Genomic DNA, 19,913 nt, shown 5'->3' with positions numbered 1-19,913 from the left:
CGGTGTTATAAACGTCGCAAAATATTATCTGTATAATAACTTATCGTCGGTTAATATTTAGCCCAAGGCTTTTCCAAAATGCGGACAGCGTATAGGAATTAAAACTCTGCAAACCCTTGCCGATTCTCAAAGTGCAAGATTACGCACAGAACCAAGATAAAATCGCAAACGTATTTATATGCGAAAGTTCAAAATTGGCAACCAATTATTTTTTTTATCCGTTTTCCGGAACTATTGCCCGGATTTAACGAACGTCCGAAATTGACATCGTGCGGTCTCGCAGGAATTCGGTTCAATTCGTGGTAAGTAACAATAATAACAAGCACCGCTCAACTCGTGGATAAGTACATTGAAACTTTGAGTAGTTGTTCTCATGTGATCGACTCGGAAGGACGGAGATGTTCGTAGGGTAGATGTTGAACCATATCCACCGTATCATGGACAATGACAAGGTGCGTATGCACGACTGCGAAATCCGACGTGAGCTATATCGTTCGTTTTTTATTTTGTCGCATGTTAATATAATATGTATCAAGTACAAATCTTGGAGACGCCTATTCAATCATCCGAAGAATTATACGTGACCGAAGTTTGTTTTGATGCAAGCTCACGTGGCCCATGGGGACTATTTGACCTCATATAGATTTTGTTGACACTTGACAAGATGAGACAATGAGGGATGACCCTGGATTAAGGTAGCTCAATTTTACAACACGGTTCGATCGCTGCCAGACAAGGAGTGATCACCGCGTTCAATAGTTATTGATGAGCTGTTTGAGCACTTACATTTAATCGTATGGCAGTAATACTTGTCAGACCTTGGGGAAATATTTCTATATTGAGGCATCGTTTCGTTGCGTCATGTTAACAGACAATCTACTCGTTCTTGTTGAACGTATTAAAGTATTAATCTGTTTAGTGAATTTGTGAAGGAGCCTCCACAAGCCTTATAATGCAATCTGCAATCTCGATGAGGTTCAATGGTCCTTCCAAGGTGAACAGTACAGAATATAATTTGCAGTGATGTCATGGTTTCAACGCCTGAAGAACCATTTATTTATCATCTAGACTTGTAGATAAAATACTATTGTGTTATTTGGAATATGCTGAATTCATGCTCATTCTTCCGATGAACAAATGCAGGATAAAAACACTGATTCCGGAGCTGCTAACGAGGACTTGGAAATTGCGAAAAATGGGAACTCCAGGGCCAAGTGGGGCAGTGGAATGGAATTCTTAATGTCATGCGTGGCTTTTTCCGTTGGTTTCGGAAACGTGTGGCGGTTTCCGTACACCGCGTACGAAAACGGTGGTGGAGCCTTTCTCATCCCGTATCTCGTTGTGCTCTTCATTATCGGAAAACCGTTTTACTACATGGAGATGATCCTTGGCCAATTCAGTAGCAGATCCTGCGTTGAAATTTGGTCGGTATCACCAGCGTTCAAAGGTACCTTACGAATTGCAATTGTCTCCGAACTTTGAGACACTCCAATTTTTCGGGATAGTGTGTTAAAGAATAATATTCTCAGCATCGTGATTATACCCACGCAACACGTAATGGCCAAGTACAACTTTCAAGATTTGCACAAATAGCTTTTACATAACGCGAGTATGTTTGACGCGTTTTTCCATGAGTGTTTCTGTGCACTACGTACCTGTTTCTATGACGGTCGAATGAGTACGAATGCGCATGCACGGAGTACTGAAAAGACTACATTCAAGTCCTAGGAGTTGAAAGTAGTCTTTTTCGCACTGTGCGCGTGCGCCGTCGCGAACAAATCTGACATTATGCGAACCTAACCTCAATTTCGTGCTACGTGAAAAAACCCGTAACATACTCTTGTTGTGTAAAGAATCGTGTGCAACAAGGAGGCAACGGTCTTTTCGCCTCGCGAATTTGCAATATTCGTTTTCGGCTCACTCACGACTCATATTGCAAACTTACGTTTCGCTTGAAAAAACCGAGTTTGCCTCCTTGTTACGCAATATACTATCCTCCAGGTATCGGTTTCGGTGTCACGGTTGCAGTCTTTTCCATAACCACATATTACTGCGCGCTAATGGCTCTGACGTTATTTTACCTGCTGTCAAGCTTTCAATCGGTTTTGCCGTGGGCTACGTGCCGTGAAGAATGGGGCGACACTTGTTATAGTTCATCCGGAGTCAGCAACGCAACTTCAAACAGTCCGCAATCAAGCTCTGCAGAGCTCTTCTTCCTGTAAGCATTGCACCAACCTGCACTCTATCGAACAAACAAAACCACTGACAACATGACTTGAATTTTCAGAAACGTTGTGCTGAACGAGACCGACGACATCAGCAACGGAATTGGTACTCCGTCCTGGAGACTTGTTCTTTGCTTAGCCGGAAGTTGGCTTGCTGTTATCCTTGTTCTTTCACGCGGTATGAAAAGCGCGGGAAAGGCGTCTTACTTCCTGGCCTTGTTCCCCTACACAATGATGATCGTACTCTTGGTTAGAGCCGTAACTCTGCCGGGGGCGATCAACGGCATCGTCTTCTTGTACAAACCGATTTGGACGAAAATTTTCGAACCTCAAGTATGGTACGCAGCTGTTACCCAGGCTTTCTTTTCACTCGGCGTATGTTTTGGGGCAGTCACCATGTACGCATCGTACAACGACTTTCGCCACAACGTTAAAAGGTTTGTTTTATAAATTTACGATCCAGAAATATTATGGGGTATTTTAGAGCTGGATGTTTTAGGATTAAAAAAACTCTTTATTATAACCTGTCTGTATTACGACATGGCTGTATGCAGAGAGCGTTTGTCTCTGTCGGAGTACATATCAGGTTAGTCAACTTAGCTCTAGGCATATATGTAGGGATCTAACTAGGAATTAGAAAGATATAAAGATACTACAAAAAACTTTCTGTAAAAAACCACGAAATTGCATTAACTCTATTAAGTTACTCTTGATTTTTCAACATTCCAGAGACTGCACCATCGTGACGACCCTGGACCTATTCACAAGTCTTCTCGCCGGCACTACGATATTTGGCATCCTCGGAAATTTGGCCTATGAATTGGGTAGTGACGATATAAGCACTGTAGTACGGAGCGGAACTGGACTGGCCTTCATATCATATCCCGACGCATTGGCCAAGTTCACTGTCGTTCCCCAACTTTTTGCAGTCCTCTTCTTCCTGATGCTATTCGTCCTGGGTGTTGGAACAGCCGTAGCTGTTTCCAATGTGTTGATCAGTGTCATCATGGACCAGTTTCCAAGTTCTGTGCATTGGATGGTGGCACTGGGAGTCGGCATCGTCGGATTTCTGTTCGGGACGATCTACTGCACTCCGGTGAGTGATGCATAATTTCTTTCATCGCCACTTGATACAGTATATCTTTCTTTTTTCGAAGGGAGGTCAATACATACTGAATTTGATCGACTACTTTGGCGGAACTTTTATCCTGGTTTGTCTCGCGTGCTTCGAAGTGGTCGGCATTTCTTGGATCTACGGTAACGTTCATATTTGATAGCGTCAAAAATTTACGAGCCAGTGTAAGGTTTATCTACTTTTTACGGAACAACAGTAATTCCAATACACTGGTCAACATATTTTTTGTTGTCATTTGTTTTTATTTGATTCTTATTGAATAAAGACCGAAGTTATCTTTTATTCGATAAAGATAAGTAATACTGTCAGTTCATCAAGAACAGGCATGACAAATCTGTCCATTATCCGATTCTCGATAGAGCATCACTGCTTTAAAACACCGGTCAAAACAATTGAGAAAAATTATGACAGTAGATATTATCTGCCCGATTCAGGAGTTGATAATTTTCTCGATGATATTGAATTCATGACTGGGAAACGTCCGTCTTTCTACTGGCGATTCTGCTGGGGCCTGTTGACGCCTCTCATGCTCTTTACCATCCTCATTTATTTCCTCATCAATATAACCCCGTTGGTGTACAATGACGTGGAATATCCTACATCAGCCTACGGTGAACGATAAAATTGATTGAAATACCAGAGTTGTACACGGCAATGTCTACGTACAAAATGATCTAACAATATTTATTACAGCTGCTGGATGGGCGTTACTTTTTTTTGGAATCGTGCAATTTCCAGCATGGGCTATGATCACCGGATTGCAGAACAGAGATAAGCCATGGTCCGACGTATGTATCAAATTTATCATACATGATTTTTTAATTTATATACTTGTGTATAAGAGTTTCACTTTTGACTTTTAGATATTTAAACCAACAGCCGAATGGGGACCGAAAGATCCAGAAACCAAAAGGAAATGGGAAGAATTCAAGGAGATAAAACGATTAATCCGAGAACGGAAGCTGAATACAGTGGGAGAAAAGTTCTGGGCGGTATTAGTTGGCAGATGATAAACGCACAGTATTTGTCAATCGATATATTTTTCTATTTCAAACAATTTGTATAGTGTGCTGTAGGATTATTCAAATGCTTATTTATTATAATAACCAGTTACAGTTCTCAACAAAATATATGCGTTGCGTTTAATGAAACAAGGTCATCAAGATGACTAGAGAGAATACATTTGGATTAAAAATTAATTCGGTGATGCTGCTAATTGATCAATTCAAATTATGATGACTGACTTTCATGCGGTTGATGTACCTACCACTTTATAAAAAATCCTAGAATAGCTCGCTGTGAATAGCATTGAGAGCGGGCTTGTAGCTGTATGCAATTTCGAAACGTAAGATATGCACCATAGTGCCCTCTCGTGATTCTTCGAATATGACGCATGGCTAAGTTTTGGATTTAGTCTCTTCAATGTTGAACAGTACGTGGAGTTTTTGGACAAACCACGATTGCGTCCTGCTCTCTCCTTGCCTGGCTTTTTCATCCTTGAAAATCAGCCATTCTTGACGATGATGCGTTAGTCGAGGGCCCCACTTAGCTGCCGGTCGAAATGCCGATTGCACCATCTAGCAAAAATTTGAGAAAACAAAGATGCATATTCTATATCAATATTTTAGCCTGCAGTTAGTTATTGGGGGGTGATTGAGGTTGCTGATTACGAATCTGACGTCCGATTTTTATAATTTCTAAGTCCAAGGTGGCGGATTGAACATGACGGATATAAAATCGCAAAAACTATCAGAATTCGATGATTCTGCGCGAAACTTGTTACTCGAGGGTTCTTACGTTTATACGAAGTAACAAAGATCATTTGAAGTTGTAAACAAACTGTGATAAGGCTAGGACATGGAAATTTTCGAGGTTAGACGCTAAGCATCCCACTGTGACTGAAAGCATCAAGAACCCCGGTTTCAGTATTCAACCGCACAACACTCACCGCTTTGAAGGACAAATTTTTATACTTCATGAGCGCTATCGCCATCCAAATGGGTATTTGTAAAACTCCAATAGCAGTCAGTGTCCATCCAGCAGCATGGGCACTCGGTGGAAATGCCACATCACCGTATGTCAACGGGGTCATCTCTATGGTGGTGTAAATGAAGACACCGATCAGAGCTAATGGCACTATAAGAAACCAGCAGAGGCGCCAGTACATTCCGACTTTTCTATCCAGCATGAATTCTATGTCTTCCAAGAAGTTTTCCAAGCCTGCAGCGGTTAATCATTGACAAGGAACGAGTTTCTCTGAATTAATTTGTGGTCCAACTTTGAGATGTGGATGACTCACCGTAAACCCAAATGATGCCTATAATTTCGAAGGTGGCTAAGATGAAGACAATGAAGGAAGCCCCGTAGTAATCTACAAGAGTCAAGATGAACTGGCCACCCTGAAACAGAATTCTATAATCAAATCACAACCTCGACTGAGGTGACGTCATTTGATTCTTCAGCTAAGACTTACGGGAGTGACGTAAACTGTTCCAAAAGCAAAACCTGTTGCAGCAGTGCCAATCATAACTTGCCAGCGCTTAAGGTTCGGGAACTGGTCGCATAGCCCGGTTATAATACCAGAACTCATCCCTACGCCGCTGCCAATGCCCAGAACGAACATCATCGTGAAGAACAAAACCGAAAAAAGCTGTGTAAGTGATGAAAAGAAAGAAAAGTATCAATAACGCGATGTCTATTGGTGGAATTGTCACCTTGCAATGCGTCATCTCGTAAAAAAAAAATCAAACTTATGCAACCAGGCTGACAGCTGACCGTTGGCCTTGTTTTTTCGCGTGTGGATGGTAGAACAGGTATGTTGATGATTAAGTTTCATTAATTTATGTGACGTGAGTCATTTTAAACCCCAATAATGACGATTTGCCACCATTAAAATTAAAAACTTTGTTTATGCGGTGATAAATTAGCGCGGTCAACCAGGCTCATGAGGACATTTTCCAATAGCGGAATCGGACAGTTTTTCCATACCTGAGGTACAGTATTGAACTTTGCAATTGCGTCTGGATAAGAAACAAAGGCCAGACCAGTTCCTCCGCGAACCACAGTGCTGATGTCGTCACTTCCAGTCTCATAGGCTAGGTTTCCCAATATTCCGAAAATGGTGCAGCCGGCCATCATGCTTGTGAAGGTGTCGAGGGTCGTGACAATCATCGCGTCTCTGTAATCGGCATTGAAAATGCACATGAGAAGTCTCACAACTATCAAACACCATATCGGAGTGCTGCTCACCGGTAAATGTTGTGTCTGAATTCGTTATGGGAGGAGTACATAATGATCGAGCCGAAGCAGACCGATAGCGAAAAGAAGCACTGAGTAATGGCCGCGTACCAAACTTGTGGGTCGAGAATCTTTTCCCAGTCTGGAGTGATGAAGAAGAGGATCCCGTTCCCCGCGCCGTCCAAGGTCGAGGCTCTGATTAGGAGCGCTATCATAATGACATACGGAAATATCGCGAGGAAGTAGGAAGCTTTTCCGGTGCTTTTTACCCCGCGTGAAAGTACCGCACAGATGCAAGCCCAGCTACCAAGAAGACAGAGGGTCAGCCGCCAGTCCGGTAGCCCGATTCCGTTGTCTATGTTGTCGTACTCCTTCAGGACTTCCTTCCTGCAAGCGAAATCATCAGATGAATTGCAGACAGCTGAGTTTATGCAGACAAAGGATGAAGGGACTGTCTCACAGGAAATACAACTCTGCGGAGCTTTGCTGGTCCACAGAACGCAACGTTTTTCCAAACGACGATGAGTTGGCTGTGGAGTTCGTCTCACTTCGCAAAATTCTATTCAGACCTATTCCGGAGTCAACGCAGTTTTCGCCCCATTCTTCTCGGCATCGTGCCCAAGGCAATTCTGAGGCGAATGAGGCAAACAAGTAGAACAAGTTCAGGGCCATCAGCGAGCAGTAATAAGACGCGAGGATTGCGAGCGAACACATTTGGGCCCATCCCACACCTGGAAGTGTCGAATCGGAACGGTTAGGCTCGATCAACGGTACGTCACATTAAACCAGACTCATCTTGTGTTGCACAAAATTGGTGTTCATTTTTGAAGCCCTTCGTATTCGTTTGTTTTTAACATGTATGTTAATAACGGAGAATGGCTTTGGCAGTCACTTGGTCATCCGGAAAGATATGGTAGAACTTCACACGAGAAATGTTTTGAAAAGTCGTTTGATCATAATTTTGAATTTTTATTGATAAATTGACGCGCTCAGATATACGTAGAATACTGCAACACTTATACATACCTTTGAAACCCGGTGAAATTCTCCAGACTTTGATATGGGAACTGCTGCAAAATTGACCGATAATCATCTCCAGATAATAAAACGGTTTACCAATCAGGAATAACACAATTATGTATGGAATTAGAAATGCACCACCTCCGTTTTCGTAAGCAGTAAATGGAAACCGCCATACGTTGCCAAATCCGATGGATAACGCGATGCAAGACATGAGGAACTCGATACTGTTTCCCCAGGTAGCTCTCTCGGTTTCCACTGACTGCGGTGATTTGGCCTCTTCTTTTCTATCCACAATTGTCTTTCCACCATCATTGACCGAGCCATTTTCGTAACCCAGATTGTCACTACCGTTCATCTCGTTTTTCTAAATGTGAACAGATATGATCAGCCGGGCAATCAGAGGTTGACTGAACACTCGCACAGACTGCGGGCCTTGTGAATTTAATTCCAGTATGTAATTTATATGCAAGTTGCTCCGAGCATATAGAAATTTAGAAAGGAAATTATGAGTTTCCAGTAAAATCATTGACACTAATTCTGCTAATACTATGCCTCAGACCCGCTAAATGGACTCTTCAATTTCCCGACAAAAATCTATCCGTGATCGACAGTAATTTTTTCAACCAAGTTTTCTGTTCCATCATTTTTAATTTGTTCCCAAAACAAGTAGCAAAAGCAAAAAATTAATCCAGGTTACCGTTGCCTAAACATCTGATAAGTTATCCGACTTTTTTTGCTGCCGCTTTATTCGTCGTATCGACGATATTTTTGTCTGATCAGATGTGAAGCTCATCTACACTGATCCAGTTTGACTGCCTAGTAGAGCGGTCATTTTCAGGGTTGATCGCGCAGCATCGAGAAATTCATAATATTGGGGATATACCGTAATGTGTGGCTTTCACTCAAGGTATTTTTGTGAAACGTGATAAGAAATTTATGATGTTGAATTAAGAGATAAAAAATTTTGACACGAGTAACTTTGCTGGGTATATGTGATAATGTGGGATTATCACCTGTCTGCACGACTTAATCTGTGGACGCTTTACGCTACGCAGCACCCGTTATCACCCCGATCAATCACTTAATTTTCATTGGAATTCATTTAGCGTTTCATCGTCTGTGCACTGATATACCCTACTCGAGGTATTAATATATTACGTACAGCACTAATGGTACATAACGTAGAACGCAGGAACTTGAAAACGAAAGAATCTCTAATACTTGTGCTAAAATGATTTACGGCAACTTTTATTATCTCAGGTACCTACGGCAGTGCCTCATATCACTTTGTTCTATTATAGATAAGATTAATTTTGACTTTTTGAGATATTTTCCACCAAGTTACCCTTGAAATAGATAATGTCTGGCCTTGACTGTTATTTTTTCATTCAGTACACAGATGTCGTATTTATTCAGTAATATCACTCAATTCTTACGGCTCTTTGTAAGCCTTGTCCATAAGCGAGTGTAAACTCCTAAAGAAATTATACTCCCAAGCGAGATGGTAATAAACCGAAAAAATTTACTTTTCACAGGATTTATCCCAAGCTATTGTGCCACCTGCAAGATTAGTTGATGTTATGTTCACTTCGAAACTTGTCGCCGTTAGCCATAACAGAACAGAGGCACGAAATTGGATACCTGGTATCACTGAAAATGATTTGGTCAACGAACACTTCCGGAAATATCTTCATTCCCTACCCTGTAAGCGGCCTTCCTCCTTCCGCGTCCTTTAACGCGTCCTGTGACGCGTCCTTGGTTCTTCAAAACTGGCTATTCCATGTGCACCACTTTCTATTTCGCGGAGCTGCACGGTAAGATCCAATGCGACTGCAGTACAGCTCGGCAAGTAATAAACTTCGGTCGTACGAGTACTTTGCATGAAGGATCGAGGCCCATCTTATCTGATTAATCGTTTTCTGTCATACTGCATTTACGACAGAGCTACGTTACAATGATAACGAGCGCTTCTCCTGTCACACTTCAACCTTGATTTATCTTTCCATTGCTGAAGCTGTAATGTGAGACGCATTCCGTGAATGACCAGGTAATATTTCTGTGTTATAATCAGTAAGTATTTTTCCAACGGCCGTCAGGATTCGAGCCCATCAACATCAATTGTTACTCAATGTTGACACGGAGGTGATTGTCAGTTGTCTCAGTAGCGAGGCAATTCGTGATCGTCTCCAGAGAGATAACCATACTTTCGTCGTGATCACCATCCTCGCCTTTATTCTGTTCCGTTTAACTTGCACACCGAAAGAAGCGAGAATGTCGAGACCACCGTACAAAGAAATGCCGGAGAAGGTTGTCCTTGAGAAGACCGGCACCCACGTGGAAGTAACAGCTGGACCTTACACGAAGCGGGAATTGCGTCAGTTGCTGCTGTCGTCGCTCTCGCTACTCTCTGGAATCGGGGATCGAGAGGTAATTTGATTTCCAGAACGTCCTTGTGCTCGGGTTGTACTCGGCGAACGGTTCATATGGTGAATTTCTATATCGTAGACCGAACTGATGAGGCTGTCGGGTCTGGATCCGGACGATATACGGAGTTTCAAAGCTGGCCAGACATTCGGAGCTGATGGGAGGGAACTGTTCGATGACCCAGACAAGACATCCGCAGCTCTACGGCTCGTCGAATTGATCGCCAATGAAGGGAAGCGTGACCTTGAAAATGATCTCGCTGATCTACTTCGAAGCAAAGGCATCAGCGACGATCTGTTGAAACGGATTCTTACCTACGGGCTCAACGACGAGACAATCAGGTGAACCAGCTTATCCTAAAACCAGTTTGCAAGTTTAAAGGTCACTCGGAGTCGTGTATCTGCTACCGGTTTCCAATTTCTGTTCAAGTAAACGAATGTAAAAAAACCGCTACTAAGTACCGTGACGATTTTATTCAGATTATTGAAAGCATTGGGTTTCACTGACGAAGAGATAGCTCGAATGTTGGGCACTTGGCAAGTATTGGCTGAGCAACGCAGCCGGTCGGAAGAATCTTGCCCATCGATGCAGTCTTATTCGGAAGAGTATATGACTCTCGAGGGTTTTTACTTGATGAGTAATTTCAGAAATCCCTTGACGAAGGCCCTCAGCGACATTACCAGCAAAAAGCCTTACAATCCTGCTGAGTATCTCGGTCACTGGCTTCTCAACTACAAGGTACAGAGATATGCAGGTCTACTGGTTATGTAAAATACATGAGTAAACACTGAAATCAGATCACAATGATACTCGACTGAATATCGTTCGATCTATTTTATGGTTGAAGATTTGTGAAGAGCGTGCACAAAAGCAGAAAGAATTCGACGCTGAGCTTCAGGCTGAGAGAGAAAGACTTCGAATCAAGGTCAGAGTTGGGTTTTTATCGATTCATCGAGCAGCTTTGAAGCTTGCTTTTTATTTCATTATCGGGGTTCCTTATTGACCGATTGACAGGTAATGCTGAATACATGCACATTTTTTAATAACTCTGTTATTTCTCGATGGATTTGAACAAAAATTGGTAAACTATCGTCTTTGGGGTCGTTGAATCCGAATTGGTAAGCAGAATTGAAGAATTTAATATGAGGGACTGAAAATGGTGGCTTTAATTACCGGTAATTACGACCAGGCCTCAGCACCCTTGTACCAAAAAGTCAAGAAGTGGAATAAGTCTTTTAAAACTTGTTACACGGGGAGTTTTGGAGTCGCTGATGATGAATTCGTTAACAGAATTGAAGGATACAAAATGGCAACGACAATAATAGAAATTTTTGTAAAACTAGGCAGTTCATCTAAAAATCATTACTGGGTTCTTTTTTGAGACGCCGATGATGACTCCCTTATCAGATTTAAAGAATTGAAAAATAGAGGATCCAAAATGGCGACGGCAATACTTGAAACTTTTGTAGAACTAGACAGTCGATCTGAAAATCATCAGTTGGGTTTTTTTTCGGTTACTATGAATCCAAAATTGGAGACTAAAAGAAGAGAAAAATAAGCATAAAGTAGTAAAAACTTAGCCATAGTTAAAATAAAACTGCATACCTAAATCTGCAACTGAAGGTGAAAAAATTTACAATGAAACTTAAAATTTACCCTGAAAAGCCCCTATCTTCATCCTCAGGGGGTGGCAGTTCATAAAATTAGCGTTCGCAATGAAACCGCAGATTCCAAAATTTCGAATTTCAATATAACAACGAAATTCATAATAAAACGGAAAATTTACCCTGACCCACCCCTATTTTTACTCCCAGGGTGTAACAAATTCAAAAAATAAGTTTTAGGACCAGGGACCCAAAAAAACTCCGCGTACCAATTTTGGTCTAATTTGGTCGGTTCAGTCAACGTGTGTGGCTACCGGTTTTGGCAGGAAATCTGGAAAACTCGTACCAGTCAATCTGTTAATCCATTGACGGTATTCGTAAACTTGACTCCGACATTTTCGTCAATAGGTGGTCTCTGAACCGGAGGACTTGGATCGTGTCCAGGATATGGAAGAAGAGTTGGTCGAGGACTGGAATTTTATCGATTACGAAGCGGACTAGGATGCCTGCTTCATATGAATGAAGGTTCCCGTCATCTCAATGTCGATAGAAATGAGTATAAAGTAGGTATACAGTATGTATTTAAATAGATATACGTATAATTGATTAATATTTTTTGTCCACTTTTTTGCTATGTCATCATTGCCAAGAGATAAAATTGTACTCTCTTTTTTCTACACACGAAAAACCGTCAACTTATTTACTAAAAGAAATACTGATAATTGCGAAACACAGCCGTGAATCATTGCCCTTTTTGCAATCGGAACTCGTATATATTACATATCTATGTATACGCACAGCGTAGCTAGAATGAAACAAAAAAAAAAAAAAACAAGCGTTGATATCTCCCGTTGAGTAAATACCATTTTCCATCATGGAGGTAGCACATAGATTGTGAGTAATAATAAATTAGCAACAAACAGTGAATACAATTATTAGGAAATGTTTGTTACTGCAATGACCGTATAACACGAGATGGTTATAAAAAAAATTTCGCAAAGAAATTTATGTTCCCTTACAAAACAGATATGATAATAATAATAATAATAATAATAAAAATAAAAACAATAATAATAACAGTATCAATTATAACAAGTGCAACTTCTCGAAGTTTTGATTTAGCAAGTTTCTAGCGATCTAATTTTTTACCTTTGTGATATTTATACTATACATTGATTGGCCTGATGTGCTTGCACTTGGCATGTGTCTTACAAACGTAGCGTAATAAAGTCGAGAAATAAAAAAATTACGTGTAAAGTGCCTTATCCTGTTAAATCTAATTGGCAATCGGCAAAGCGTCAATGGTGATGATGAATATTCCATGTAACTGGGATTTAGATCACAACTTTTCCTCGCAGCCTACCAGCACGTATAGGATCTGCTTAGCCTTTGAGGCGGTCCTCTCGGCTCGTCTTTTTCTAGCACATTCCTTGAATTCGCGCCAGGAAGCCAGTCGGGCCGGGTTTTTTGGGCCCCAGTGTTTGGAAGGCTCAAAAGCGGCGTATATCATCTGCAGGTGCGGAAATAACGGTTATTGAAAATTGTGATATAGTCTGCTGCTTCAAATTGCGGACTACGCTTGAACCAGCGATAGTAGGATTCATAAAGTAACAGAGTAGGAGACGAAATTCCGGAATACAAAATTGGGCCACATTTTAGCGCAGAGTTAGTAGTACCGATTTTTGACACTCAGAGCGTCTGTGTTCTTTGGTCGTTCAAATATTATGAGTATTAAGTGATGACCAAATGTTGACAGCTGCTTGTTTTACATGTTTCGAACGACCGTAGAAGAGGAACGAGCCGAGTGGAAGAAATTAACATTACTAATTCTGCGCCAAAAATGGGGAGATATAGGGAAAACGATCGTAATGCATAAGAAACGGCCGAAAATCTAGAATAAGATCTTTCTACACTAGAGGCGCTAGAGTTGCTAACGTCAGGTTTGTTAAATTCAAGAAGGAGAATGCCCGTCATACCACGTGATACAAACAATAACAAACGGACGCCGTCAACCTGACATTGATATCACCAGTTCTACCCTCATGGACATTGTGAGAAAATGATATTTCTCCTTTTTTCTGGCCGCAAATAAAAACAAAAAAAACCTATTTCGATCATTCTCCTTATATCTAGGCTCCGTGAACTTGTTAGTAGTACTTGTTTAACCCGAAAAGCAACTCACCTCGGGTAGCCCCAGATTTCGCTTGGAAATTATCGTCACCCCCATCCACAGGGGAATTTGGATAGCTCCAAATGTCATGAGCAGCCATCCAGCAGCTGAAATGTATCCACGGATGAATATTTTTGAATTTAAGAAACGTACTGTCGATCAGGGAGAATGATCTTACTGTGGGCACTGTCTGGATACGAAATACCGCTGTACTTCAACGGCTCCATTATCGCGATCGTGTAAATAAGAATCGCAGCGAGAAGAACCGGCGTCACGACGCCCCAACATAGCCTCCAGTAAACCGACGGCCGTCTGTCGAGCATGAACTCAACATCGTCGATGAAGTTCTCCAGTCCGTAGACCCAAAATATACCAGTCACCTCAAACGTGGCGAGTACAAAGACGATGAAGGATCCTGCGTAGTAATCGACTAACTGAAGCACAAACTGGCCTCCCTGTTTTCGGGGTGAAAGAAATCGTCAGACCAACGGTTGAATTACATGAATTTGCATACTTACCGGGGTGCAGTAGACCATTCCAACCAGAAACCCAAAGATGGACGTTCCTAGGACAACGTGCCAGTGTTTCCACGTTGGGAACTGGTCGCAGATCACGCTGTTAATTCCACCGGCCAAGGCAATGGCGCTGCCGATGCCCAATACGTATAGCATGAGAAAGAATAGAAAGGAGAAGGCCTGAAATGACCAGTTGAGAGATGGATTTACTCAGTTAATTCTCACGTGCAATAGGAACGCGAGAGAAGCTAATCGTAAACGTACCTGTGGCAACACCGAAAACTTGGCGATGGCGTCTGGATACGATATGAAGGCGAGACCAGTGCCTCCCCGAACAACGTTGCGAATATCGTCGGTGCCGAGTTCGTGGGCGAGATTACCGAGTATTCCAAATATCGTGAAGCCAGCCATGAGACTGGTGAAAGTGTCGAGGGTCGTTACAACCATCGCGTCTCTGAGGAAGAGTCAGAATTATCGCATGGTTCACTATCCTTAAAAACCTGATTACGTGGGAGCGAAACTGTCTAGATTTATCGAAATATACCTGTATATGTTGTGGTCGAATTCGTTGTACGACGAGTACATAACCACTCCGCCAAAGCAAACCGACAGAGAGAAGAAACACTGCGTAACCGCTGCGTACCAGACGTTCGGGTCGAACAGTTTCTCCCAATTCGGTTTGATGAAGAAAATGATTCCGTCGATGGCGCCTTCGAGGGTCACAGCTCGGATGAGCAGAGCTATCATAATTATGTAGGGAAAGATGGCCAGAAAGTAGGCCGCCTTCCCGGATCCCTTCACTCCGCGGGCAAGTACGCCGAATATACAACACCATGCGAAAAGTAGGCACAACGTAAGCCTCCAATCAGGTAGCCCGATGCCATCATCAATGTTCTCCTTTTCCCTCAGAACAGTTTTCCTATAGTATAACGAGATGTTGTAAATTTTATCCTGCACTGACAAGAAAGGTATCCCAGGTCGATCTCTTCGATTTGATTCCTTTTGTAATATGTTATAGTAAACTAAAAACCGAGTGATGTGCATTTTTTGTATCTGCCATCAAACACTTTAAGGGGGAGTAACCACCCTCCAAAATAAGGCATGTCGAGTGGAAATTTTGCAGTTTTAATTTTTTTTTTTAATACTGAGAGAATTGCGTTGTTCATTTCTCGTTATGAGAAGACTTCTCCAGTTGGATTGGTTAAAAAATATTATGTTTTTGTGGGTGAAACTGCCAAATCACCTCTTGACCTGCCTTACTTTAAAGGGTGGTTTTTAGTCTACTATAACATATTACAAAAGAAATCAAATCGAAGAGATCGACCTTTGATACCTTCCTTGTGAGTTGGCTTATCTTTTGATAGGAGAACTCACGAGAAGTATAGCTCCGCGGAACTTCTCATTGTCCCGTTTCCGGCTATTACTGAATCGTTGGACTTGACAGAGTCCACGCAGCCATCCCACTCCTCAAGGCACCTAGACCACGGGAGTTCGTAGCTGAAACTTTTGATCAGATAAAATAGCGTCAAGGACATCAGAGAGCAGTAATACGTCCCGACGGAGATCATCGAGAACATCTGCGCCCAGCCGACACCTTTAAAGCCAGGAGCCAGGGCCCACATCTTGACCGATGATCTGCTGGTGAACTGGCCCATTATCATTTCGAGATAGTAGAACGGCTTGCCGACGACGAAGAGGACGATTATATACGGAATGAGGAAGGCACCGCCACCGTTTTCGTACGCCGTGAAAGGAAATCGCCACACGTTGCCCAGGCCAATGGACATCGCGATACAAGACATCAAAAACTCGAGTCCACTTCCCCAAGTCGCTCGCTCCTCGCCGTCCTCGGCTATGGTCTGAAATCGTGATGACGACCATGTTTTATTACGGGATTCGAAGAGGCTTAGGACCAGCTTACCATTTGTTCCTTAGGTGCGGTGGACGGCGTTTGAAAGTGACCGAAGTTGGAATCATTATTCCCATACTCCCTCGCGATTTCCTGAAATATTGTTCAAGGATCAGAAATTGCCGATGGGGTGGAATCACACCGAACAAACTCGTCTTGATATCGTACTCACCTTACCCAGATCGACGGCTGCACCGTCGTCGCCGAGAAAGGACGGATTCCGCCTCCCATCCTACGAAAGAAACACTCAGGTTACGCAACGGCTGATGAAAGGGGCACCAGTCGTAATCTGAAATATATTTCGCCGCGATTCTGGTTTGTGTGCGAGCCACGGTATTCCCCACGTGCTTAATAATGACATAACGCGTGACCGACTAGTCTTACAGGCATCTACGAATATATGAGTATTCCGTATAACACCGGCATGCGAATAGTTCGGCTATGGTTTGAAATTGTTATATCGAATCGAATGCTGGGTCGATAATTTACCGGCTTTTATTACCGTTGACTATGAAAGTATCGCAAGATCGCAAACACGAAATGCTATCTCGCTGTCGCGAGTTGTTCTATTGACGTTCACTCTGCCATGAATGGTAACTAGCTGATTTCGACCTTCACTTTTTGCATCGCCTAGTTGATGCGACGCGGCCGTGTGCATATATTATTACAAAACCAATATTCAGAACCTGATTTTTCCTGGGCTCGTCACATTCTCCAGAAATCGGTCGTCTTGTGAGAACAAGTATTCTATAAACTGTGCCAATTTAAAATCCTCGGAAGATAGCGAGCAGTTAAAAAACTGTTCGGATTTATAATGAAACCGTAAACGTCGATTTTCTTGACTATGAAATACGCTTCGACATCGGGTAGTGCCAAAAGTATGTTAATTGTTTTAAAGGGACTCGCGTGTATTGCAAAGCATGAATCCCGATGTTAAACGGACTTGAGTCGAGATTCCGTCTTAGGGCACTTTCTATTTTCAATGCTATTCTTTGACGCATAGTTGTTCGCTGGCCATAATTTATTGATCAATGCCGAAGTAGCAAGTATATTTTATACGCATCATTCAGTTGCACGGTACCTGCACAAGAAAAACCAAACCATCCAAACTTCACGGTGTCCACACTTTCGGAATGTATTACACTACTGCGATTGCGAGATAAAACGTGTTCTCAATTTTTTTTTTTTACCGATTTCACAAATGTATCTTACCAATTTACGTCTTGGTATACAAAACATGACTACATCATGTACTCGGCTTGACAGACAACCTTTGCGAAATATATACGTATGCGTAACGATTCCCGACCGATTCTTTTTTTCAATCAATGTTCACGAGACGAGCACTTTTTCGCGACTTATATCGCCGCTCTGATTTTCTCTCACAATTTTGAAGTTACACTGTTGGAAATGCGGTGTTAAATGAATATTCTGTAGAAGTCCACACCATTTTGGTGTTGATTTTAAGACCACTTGGTGTCGAGTATCGACCGATTTACACCGACGATGTTTGGACTTTAATTGACACCGTGAATTTTCTGACAGTGTTATAAGGGTTTATTGGAATATCGCCTACCCACCTTTGGCACGACCATCCTGCCCGCGGGTTGGTCCCAATTGCCTCACCAACCCAAGTCTAGCGATTCAAATGCGGGTGGACACTGCGTGAGCATAACACCCAGAATCGAAACCCACAGACTATGGACCACTACAGGGTGATATACTGCTTTCGACGCGATTTACGGGAGCAGGTGGACAGCAGCGAAGGAGGAGGAGATCTGCAGGTGCTGTTCTGCCGAAGTCGAACCACTTACTGCCTGTCGGTGATCACCAGTTGGAAAAGTTTAACATCGTTCGTTACGAAGTAGGGATAGTTGTACTTCGCCTCTCTGACCTCAGCTATTCGGCTACCACCGGATATTTTTTATCATCCTCTTTTTCTCCCTTGCTTCGTCCAGAATGTGGTCCGCGGGAACGTTTATGTTTTGGGCAGCCTCTTTTACCGCAGCATCGCTAAATTAGTGTGAGCCATGGTACGAGAAAAAAAAGTTTAATAGCAGGAACATTCTTTTCGGACTCTTTCATTTGCTCGTGGCGTTGCAGACTTCAGTGCCATTATTAACGGTAACTGCCAATGAATCGTAGCATTTATAGCAACGCTGCTATAACCTGACCGTGGAGATGTGAACACTTTTTTGAATCTTTTCTGAAAGGATAAAAATTCCTAAATATCGAAATCGTTATGGTCCAATTCACCGAACTCTGGTTATACCTAATATATACTCTCTTGCACGTAGATGTCGAAGTGGAGCGAGTCTTTCACACTTTCTTATTTACTTTTTGTCATACATTCGAACAAATCAACTCATATTCATGTAACATTATAATCCATGATTCGCTGATCAAAAATGAGAAAGTTTCGTAGACCCTATACAAATACGTTGACAGAATGACAATTCCGAGTGCACTGAGCTCCGCATTCTTAAATTATGTACCTGTGTCTGTTGCTGATCTGATTTAACACGCTGAATCCCGGCTGTGAGAGCACATATACGTCAAAGTTATGGTGTAGCTACATGTACAACGCTCAAGGAAATTCCGGTATGGATTCTTAAAAGTCAGATCTAACTCGAGGTTATCCTCATGTGTGTAAAGGTCCTCGACTATTCCGCGAACGCGTCATGCATGACGTCAGTCATAATCTTATAATACATTCAGACTACCGATCTCCATCTGGTCGCGTCAATCGCTGAAAGACGGGACAAATTTTTGGTTTTCCCACTTCAGTCTGGAGACGGGAATGTCGAGAATTGGCACGCGCAAGCCTAGAAACTTGTAAAGCTCAGGGAATTTTGAGACTGTCGAAGAAATAAACTCGTTCTTATACAAAGTAAATGTTAAGAAAGAAAAGATTGCAATCAAAATGTATTTTCGTCGCATCACTTCGTACATTGTATATTTATTATTTAATGACAAACCTTCTTTCGTTTTTTTTTTCTCACGGGAAATCGCAGGCTATTGTTTGTAAATTGGTAGTTAGACAGTAAGATAGTTAGTATGTAGGTAAGATTGAAGATATTAGTAAGTAATGTGTAAATAAATTTGGCAATCATCAGTGGTATATTTCTAGACAGATTACTGGAACAATCCTATTTTCATGCGGGAATACCTGGAATAGTCGGGGAATTTCAGATTCCAAAAAGCATGGAAACCCTGAATGTAGAACTGGCATTTTACGATGTTACGTTGATCTGAAATCACGCAACGATTGCAGTAGAAGCAGGTGTATAATGTGTGTGTATGGGGTATACATAACTCAGCGATTTGAACCTTGCATGGAAAGGCACGGCACGGCACAAAGCATTATCTTACTCTCACTGTCACTCTCACTTTCGCACGTTATTGAGACACCGTGTATCGAGGATACGGAGGAATGTTGAAAAACTGCGAGTACAGCAAGCCTAGATTTAACATCATTCGGAGGAAAAGTCTCTGAGGATTTTTTTTAATACAGTGCGCATAGGCGGAAATCGTTTATTAGTAATCCCACGATCGTGGAAAATGCCCGTTGCATTGGCTGTTTCTTTGTCTCGTAACTGTGAGAAAATATTTTTCGAAGCAGATATTCGCAACAATACATATTATGATCTCCGATGTCAACGTCGCAGTAT

The 19,913-nt window shown here is 42.1% G+C and overlaps 4 protein-coding genes across 6 annotated transcripts; 2 read left to right on the top strand and 2 right to left on the bottom strand.

Moving 5' to 3' along the window:
* The first annotated feature begins 149 nt into the window (after nucleotides 1-149).
* LOC124183643 (sodium-dependent nutrient amino acid transporter 1-like) lies at nucleotides 150-4,626 on the top strand. Of its 2 annotated transcripts, none has more exons than XM_046572364.1 (9): nucleotides 150-452; nucleotides 1,144-1,447; nucleotides 2,002-2,218; nucleotides 2,288-2,662; nucleotides 2,955-3,321; nucleotides 3,383-3,482; nucleotides 3,795-3,971; nucleotides 4,054-4,148; nucleotides 4,224-4,626. In XM_046572364.1, exons 1-9 carry the CDS (start codon nucleotides 414-416, stop codon nucleotides 4,368-4,370), a joined length of 1,821 nt encoding a protein of 606 aa, XP_046428320.1. In that variant the 5' UTR covers nucleotides 150-413; the 3' UTR covers nucleotides 4,371-4,626. The 2 variants fall into 2 exon arrangements, with proteins under 2 accessions (XP_046428320.1, XP_046428319.1); XM_046572363.1 differs by lacking the exon at nucleotides 150-452 and adding an exon at nucleotides 725-994.
* LOC124183642 (sodium-dependent nutrient amino acid transporter 1-like) lies at nucleotides 4,545-9,467 on the bottom strand. 2 transcript variants are annotated; one of them, XM_046572361.1, is made up of 9 exons: nucleotides 9,322-9,467; nucleotides 7,624-7,984; nucleotides 7,058-7,328; nucleotides 6,610-6,984; nucleotides 6,349-6,538; nucleotides 5,834-6,010; nucleotides 5,660-5,759; nucleotides 5,309-5,580; nucleotides 4,545-4,937 (listed from the first exon to the last, which is right to left on the bottom strand). In XM_046572361.1, the coding sequence occupies exons 2-9, from the start codon at nucleotides 7,973-7,975 to the stop codon at nucleotides 4,758-4,760; spliced, it is 1,917 nt and encodes a 638-aa protein (XP_046428317.1). In that variant the 5' UTR covers nucleotides 7,976-7,984; nucleotides 9,322-9,467; the 3' UTR covers nucleotides 4,545-4,757. The 2 variants fall into 2 exon arrangements, with proteins under 2 accessions (XP_046428317.1, XP_046428318.1); XM_046572362.1 differs by lacking the exon at nucleotides 9,322-9,467 and adding an exon at nucleotides 8,634-8,787.
* A 1,058-nt stretch (nucleotides 9,468-10,525) lies between these two features.
* Nucleotides 10,526-12,499, top strand: LOC124183651. Its single transcript, XM_046572379.1, has 3 exons — nucleotides 10,526-10,782; nucleotides 10,892-10,969; nucleotides 12,057-12,499. The coding sequence occupies exons 1-3, from the start codon at nucleotides 10,567-10,569 to the stop codon at nucleotides 12,147-12,149; spliced, it is 387 nt and encodes a 128-aa protein (XP_046428335.1). The 5' UTR covers nucleotides 10,526-10,566; the 3' UTR covers nucleotides 12,150-12,499.
* Nucleotides 12,213-18,062, bottom strand: LOC124183641 (sodium-dependent nutrient amino acid transporter 1-like). The gene is made up of 10 exons (XM_046572360.1): nucleotides 17,823-18,062; nucleotides 16,415-16,474; nucleotides 16,255-16,335; nucleotides 15,708-16,192; nucleotides 14,878-15,252; nucleotides 14,598-14,787; nucleotides 14,337-14,513; nucleotides 13,997-14,273; nucleotides 13,831-13,925; nucleotides 12,213-13,158 (listed from the first exon to the last, which is right to left on the bottom strand). Exons 1-10 carry the CDS (start codon nucleotides 17,835-17,837, stop codon nucleotides 12,988-12,990), a joined length of 1,926 nt encoding a protein of 641 aa, XP_046428316.1. The 5' UTR covers nucleotides 17,838-18,062; the 3' UTR covers nucleotides 12,213-12,987.
* Nucleotides 18,063-19,913: the final 1,851 nt, after the last annotated feature.

Source organism: Neodiprion fabricii, chromosome 5, assembly GCF_021155785.1.
Source record: "Neodiprion fabricii isolate iyNeoFabr1 chromosome 5, iyNeoFabr1.1, whole genome shotgun sequence".
NCBI lineage: Eukaryota > Metazoa > Arthropoda > Insecta > Hymenoptera > Diprionidae > Neodiprion > Neodiprion fabricii.
The sequence above is the reverse complement of the archived record's forward strand: the minus strand, read 5'-3'. Positions and strand labels throughout refer to the sequence as shown.

What these genes read in the sequence shown, in the direction of transcription:
- LOC124183643 (XM_046572363.1), top strand. Translation starts at nt 953, where the DNA reads ATGCAATCTGCAATCTCGATGAGGTTCAATGGTCCTTCCAAG. An exon ending in TTTCGCCACAACGTTAAAAG is followed by an intron (nt 2,663 to 2,954) that starts GTTTGTTTTATA and finishes TCAACATTCCAG; the next exon opens with AGACTGCACCATCGTGACGA. An exon ending in GAGATAAGCCATGGTCCGAC is followed by an intron (nt 4,149 to 4,223) that starts GTATGTATCAAA and finishes TTTGACTTTTAG; the next exon opens with ATATTTAAACCAACAGCCGA.
- LOC124183641 (XM_046572360.1), bottom strand. An exon ending in TCCGCGGAGCTATACTTCTC is followed by an intron (nt 15,253 to 15,707) that starts GTGAGTTCTCCT and finishes GTTATACTATAG; the next exon opens with GAAAACTGTTCTGAGGGAAA. An exon ending in AGTTTTCGGTGTTGCCACAG is followed by an intron (nt 14,514 to 14,597) that starts GTACGTTTACGA and finishes TGGTCATTTCAG; the next exon opens with GCCTTCTCCTTTCTATTCTT.
- LOC124183642 (XM_046572361.1), bottom strand. Translation starts at nt 7,975, where the DNA reads ATGAACGGTAGTGACAATCTGGGTTACGAAAATGGCTCGGTCAATGAT. An exon ending in TCCGCAGAGTTGTATTTCCT is followed by an intron (nt 6,985 to 7,057) that starts GTGAGACAGTCC and finishes TTTCGCTTGCAG; the next exon opens with GAAGGAAGTCCTGAAGGAGT. An exon ending in AAAATTTGTCCTTCAAAGCG is followed by an intron (nt 4,938 to 5,308) that starts GTGAGTGTTGTG and finishes AATTTTTGCTAG; the next exon opens with ATGGTGCAATCGGCATTTCG.
- LOC124183651 (XM_046572379.1), top strand. Translation starts at nt 10,567, where the DNA reads ATGTTGGGCACTTGGCAAGTATTGGCTGAGCAACGCAGCCGGTCGGAA. An exon ending in ACTGGCTTCTCAACTACAAG is followed by an intron (nt 10,783 to 10,891) that starts GTACAGAGATAT and finishes TTATGGTTGAAG; the next exon opens with ATTTGTGAAGAGCGTGCACA. An exon ending in GAGAAAGACTTCGAATCAAG is followed by an intron (nt 10,970 to 12,056) that starts GTCAGAGTTGGG and finishes TTTCGTCAATAG; the next exon opens with GTGGTCTCTGAACCGGAGGA.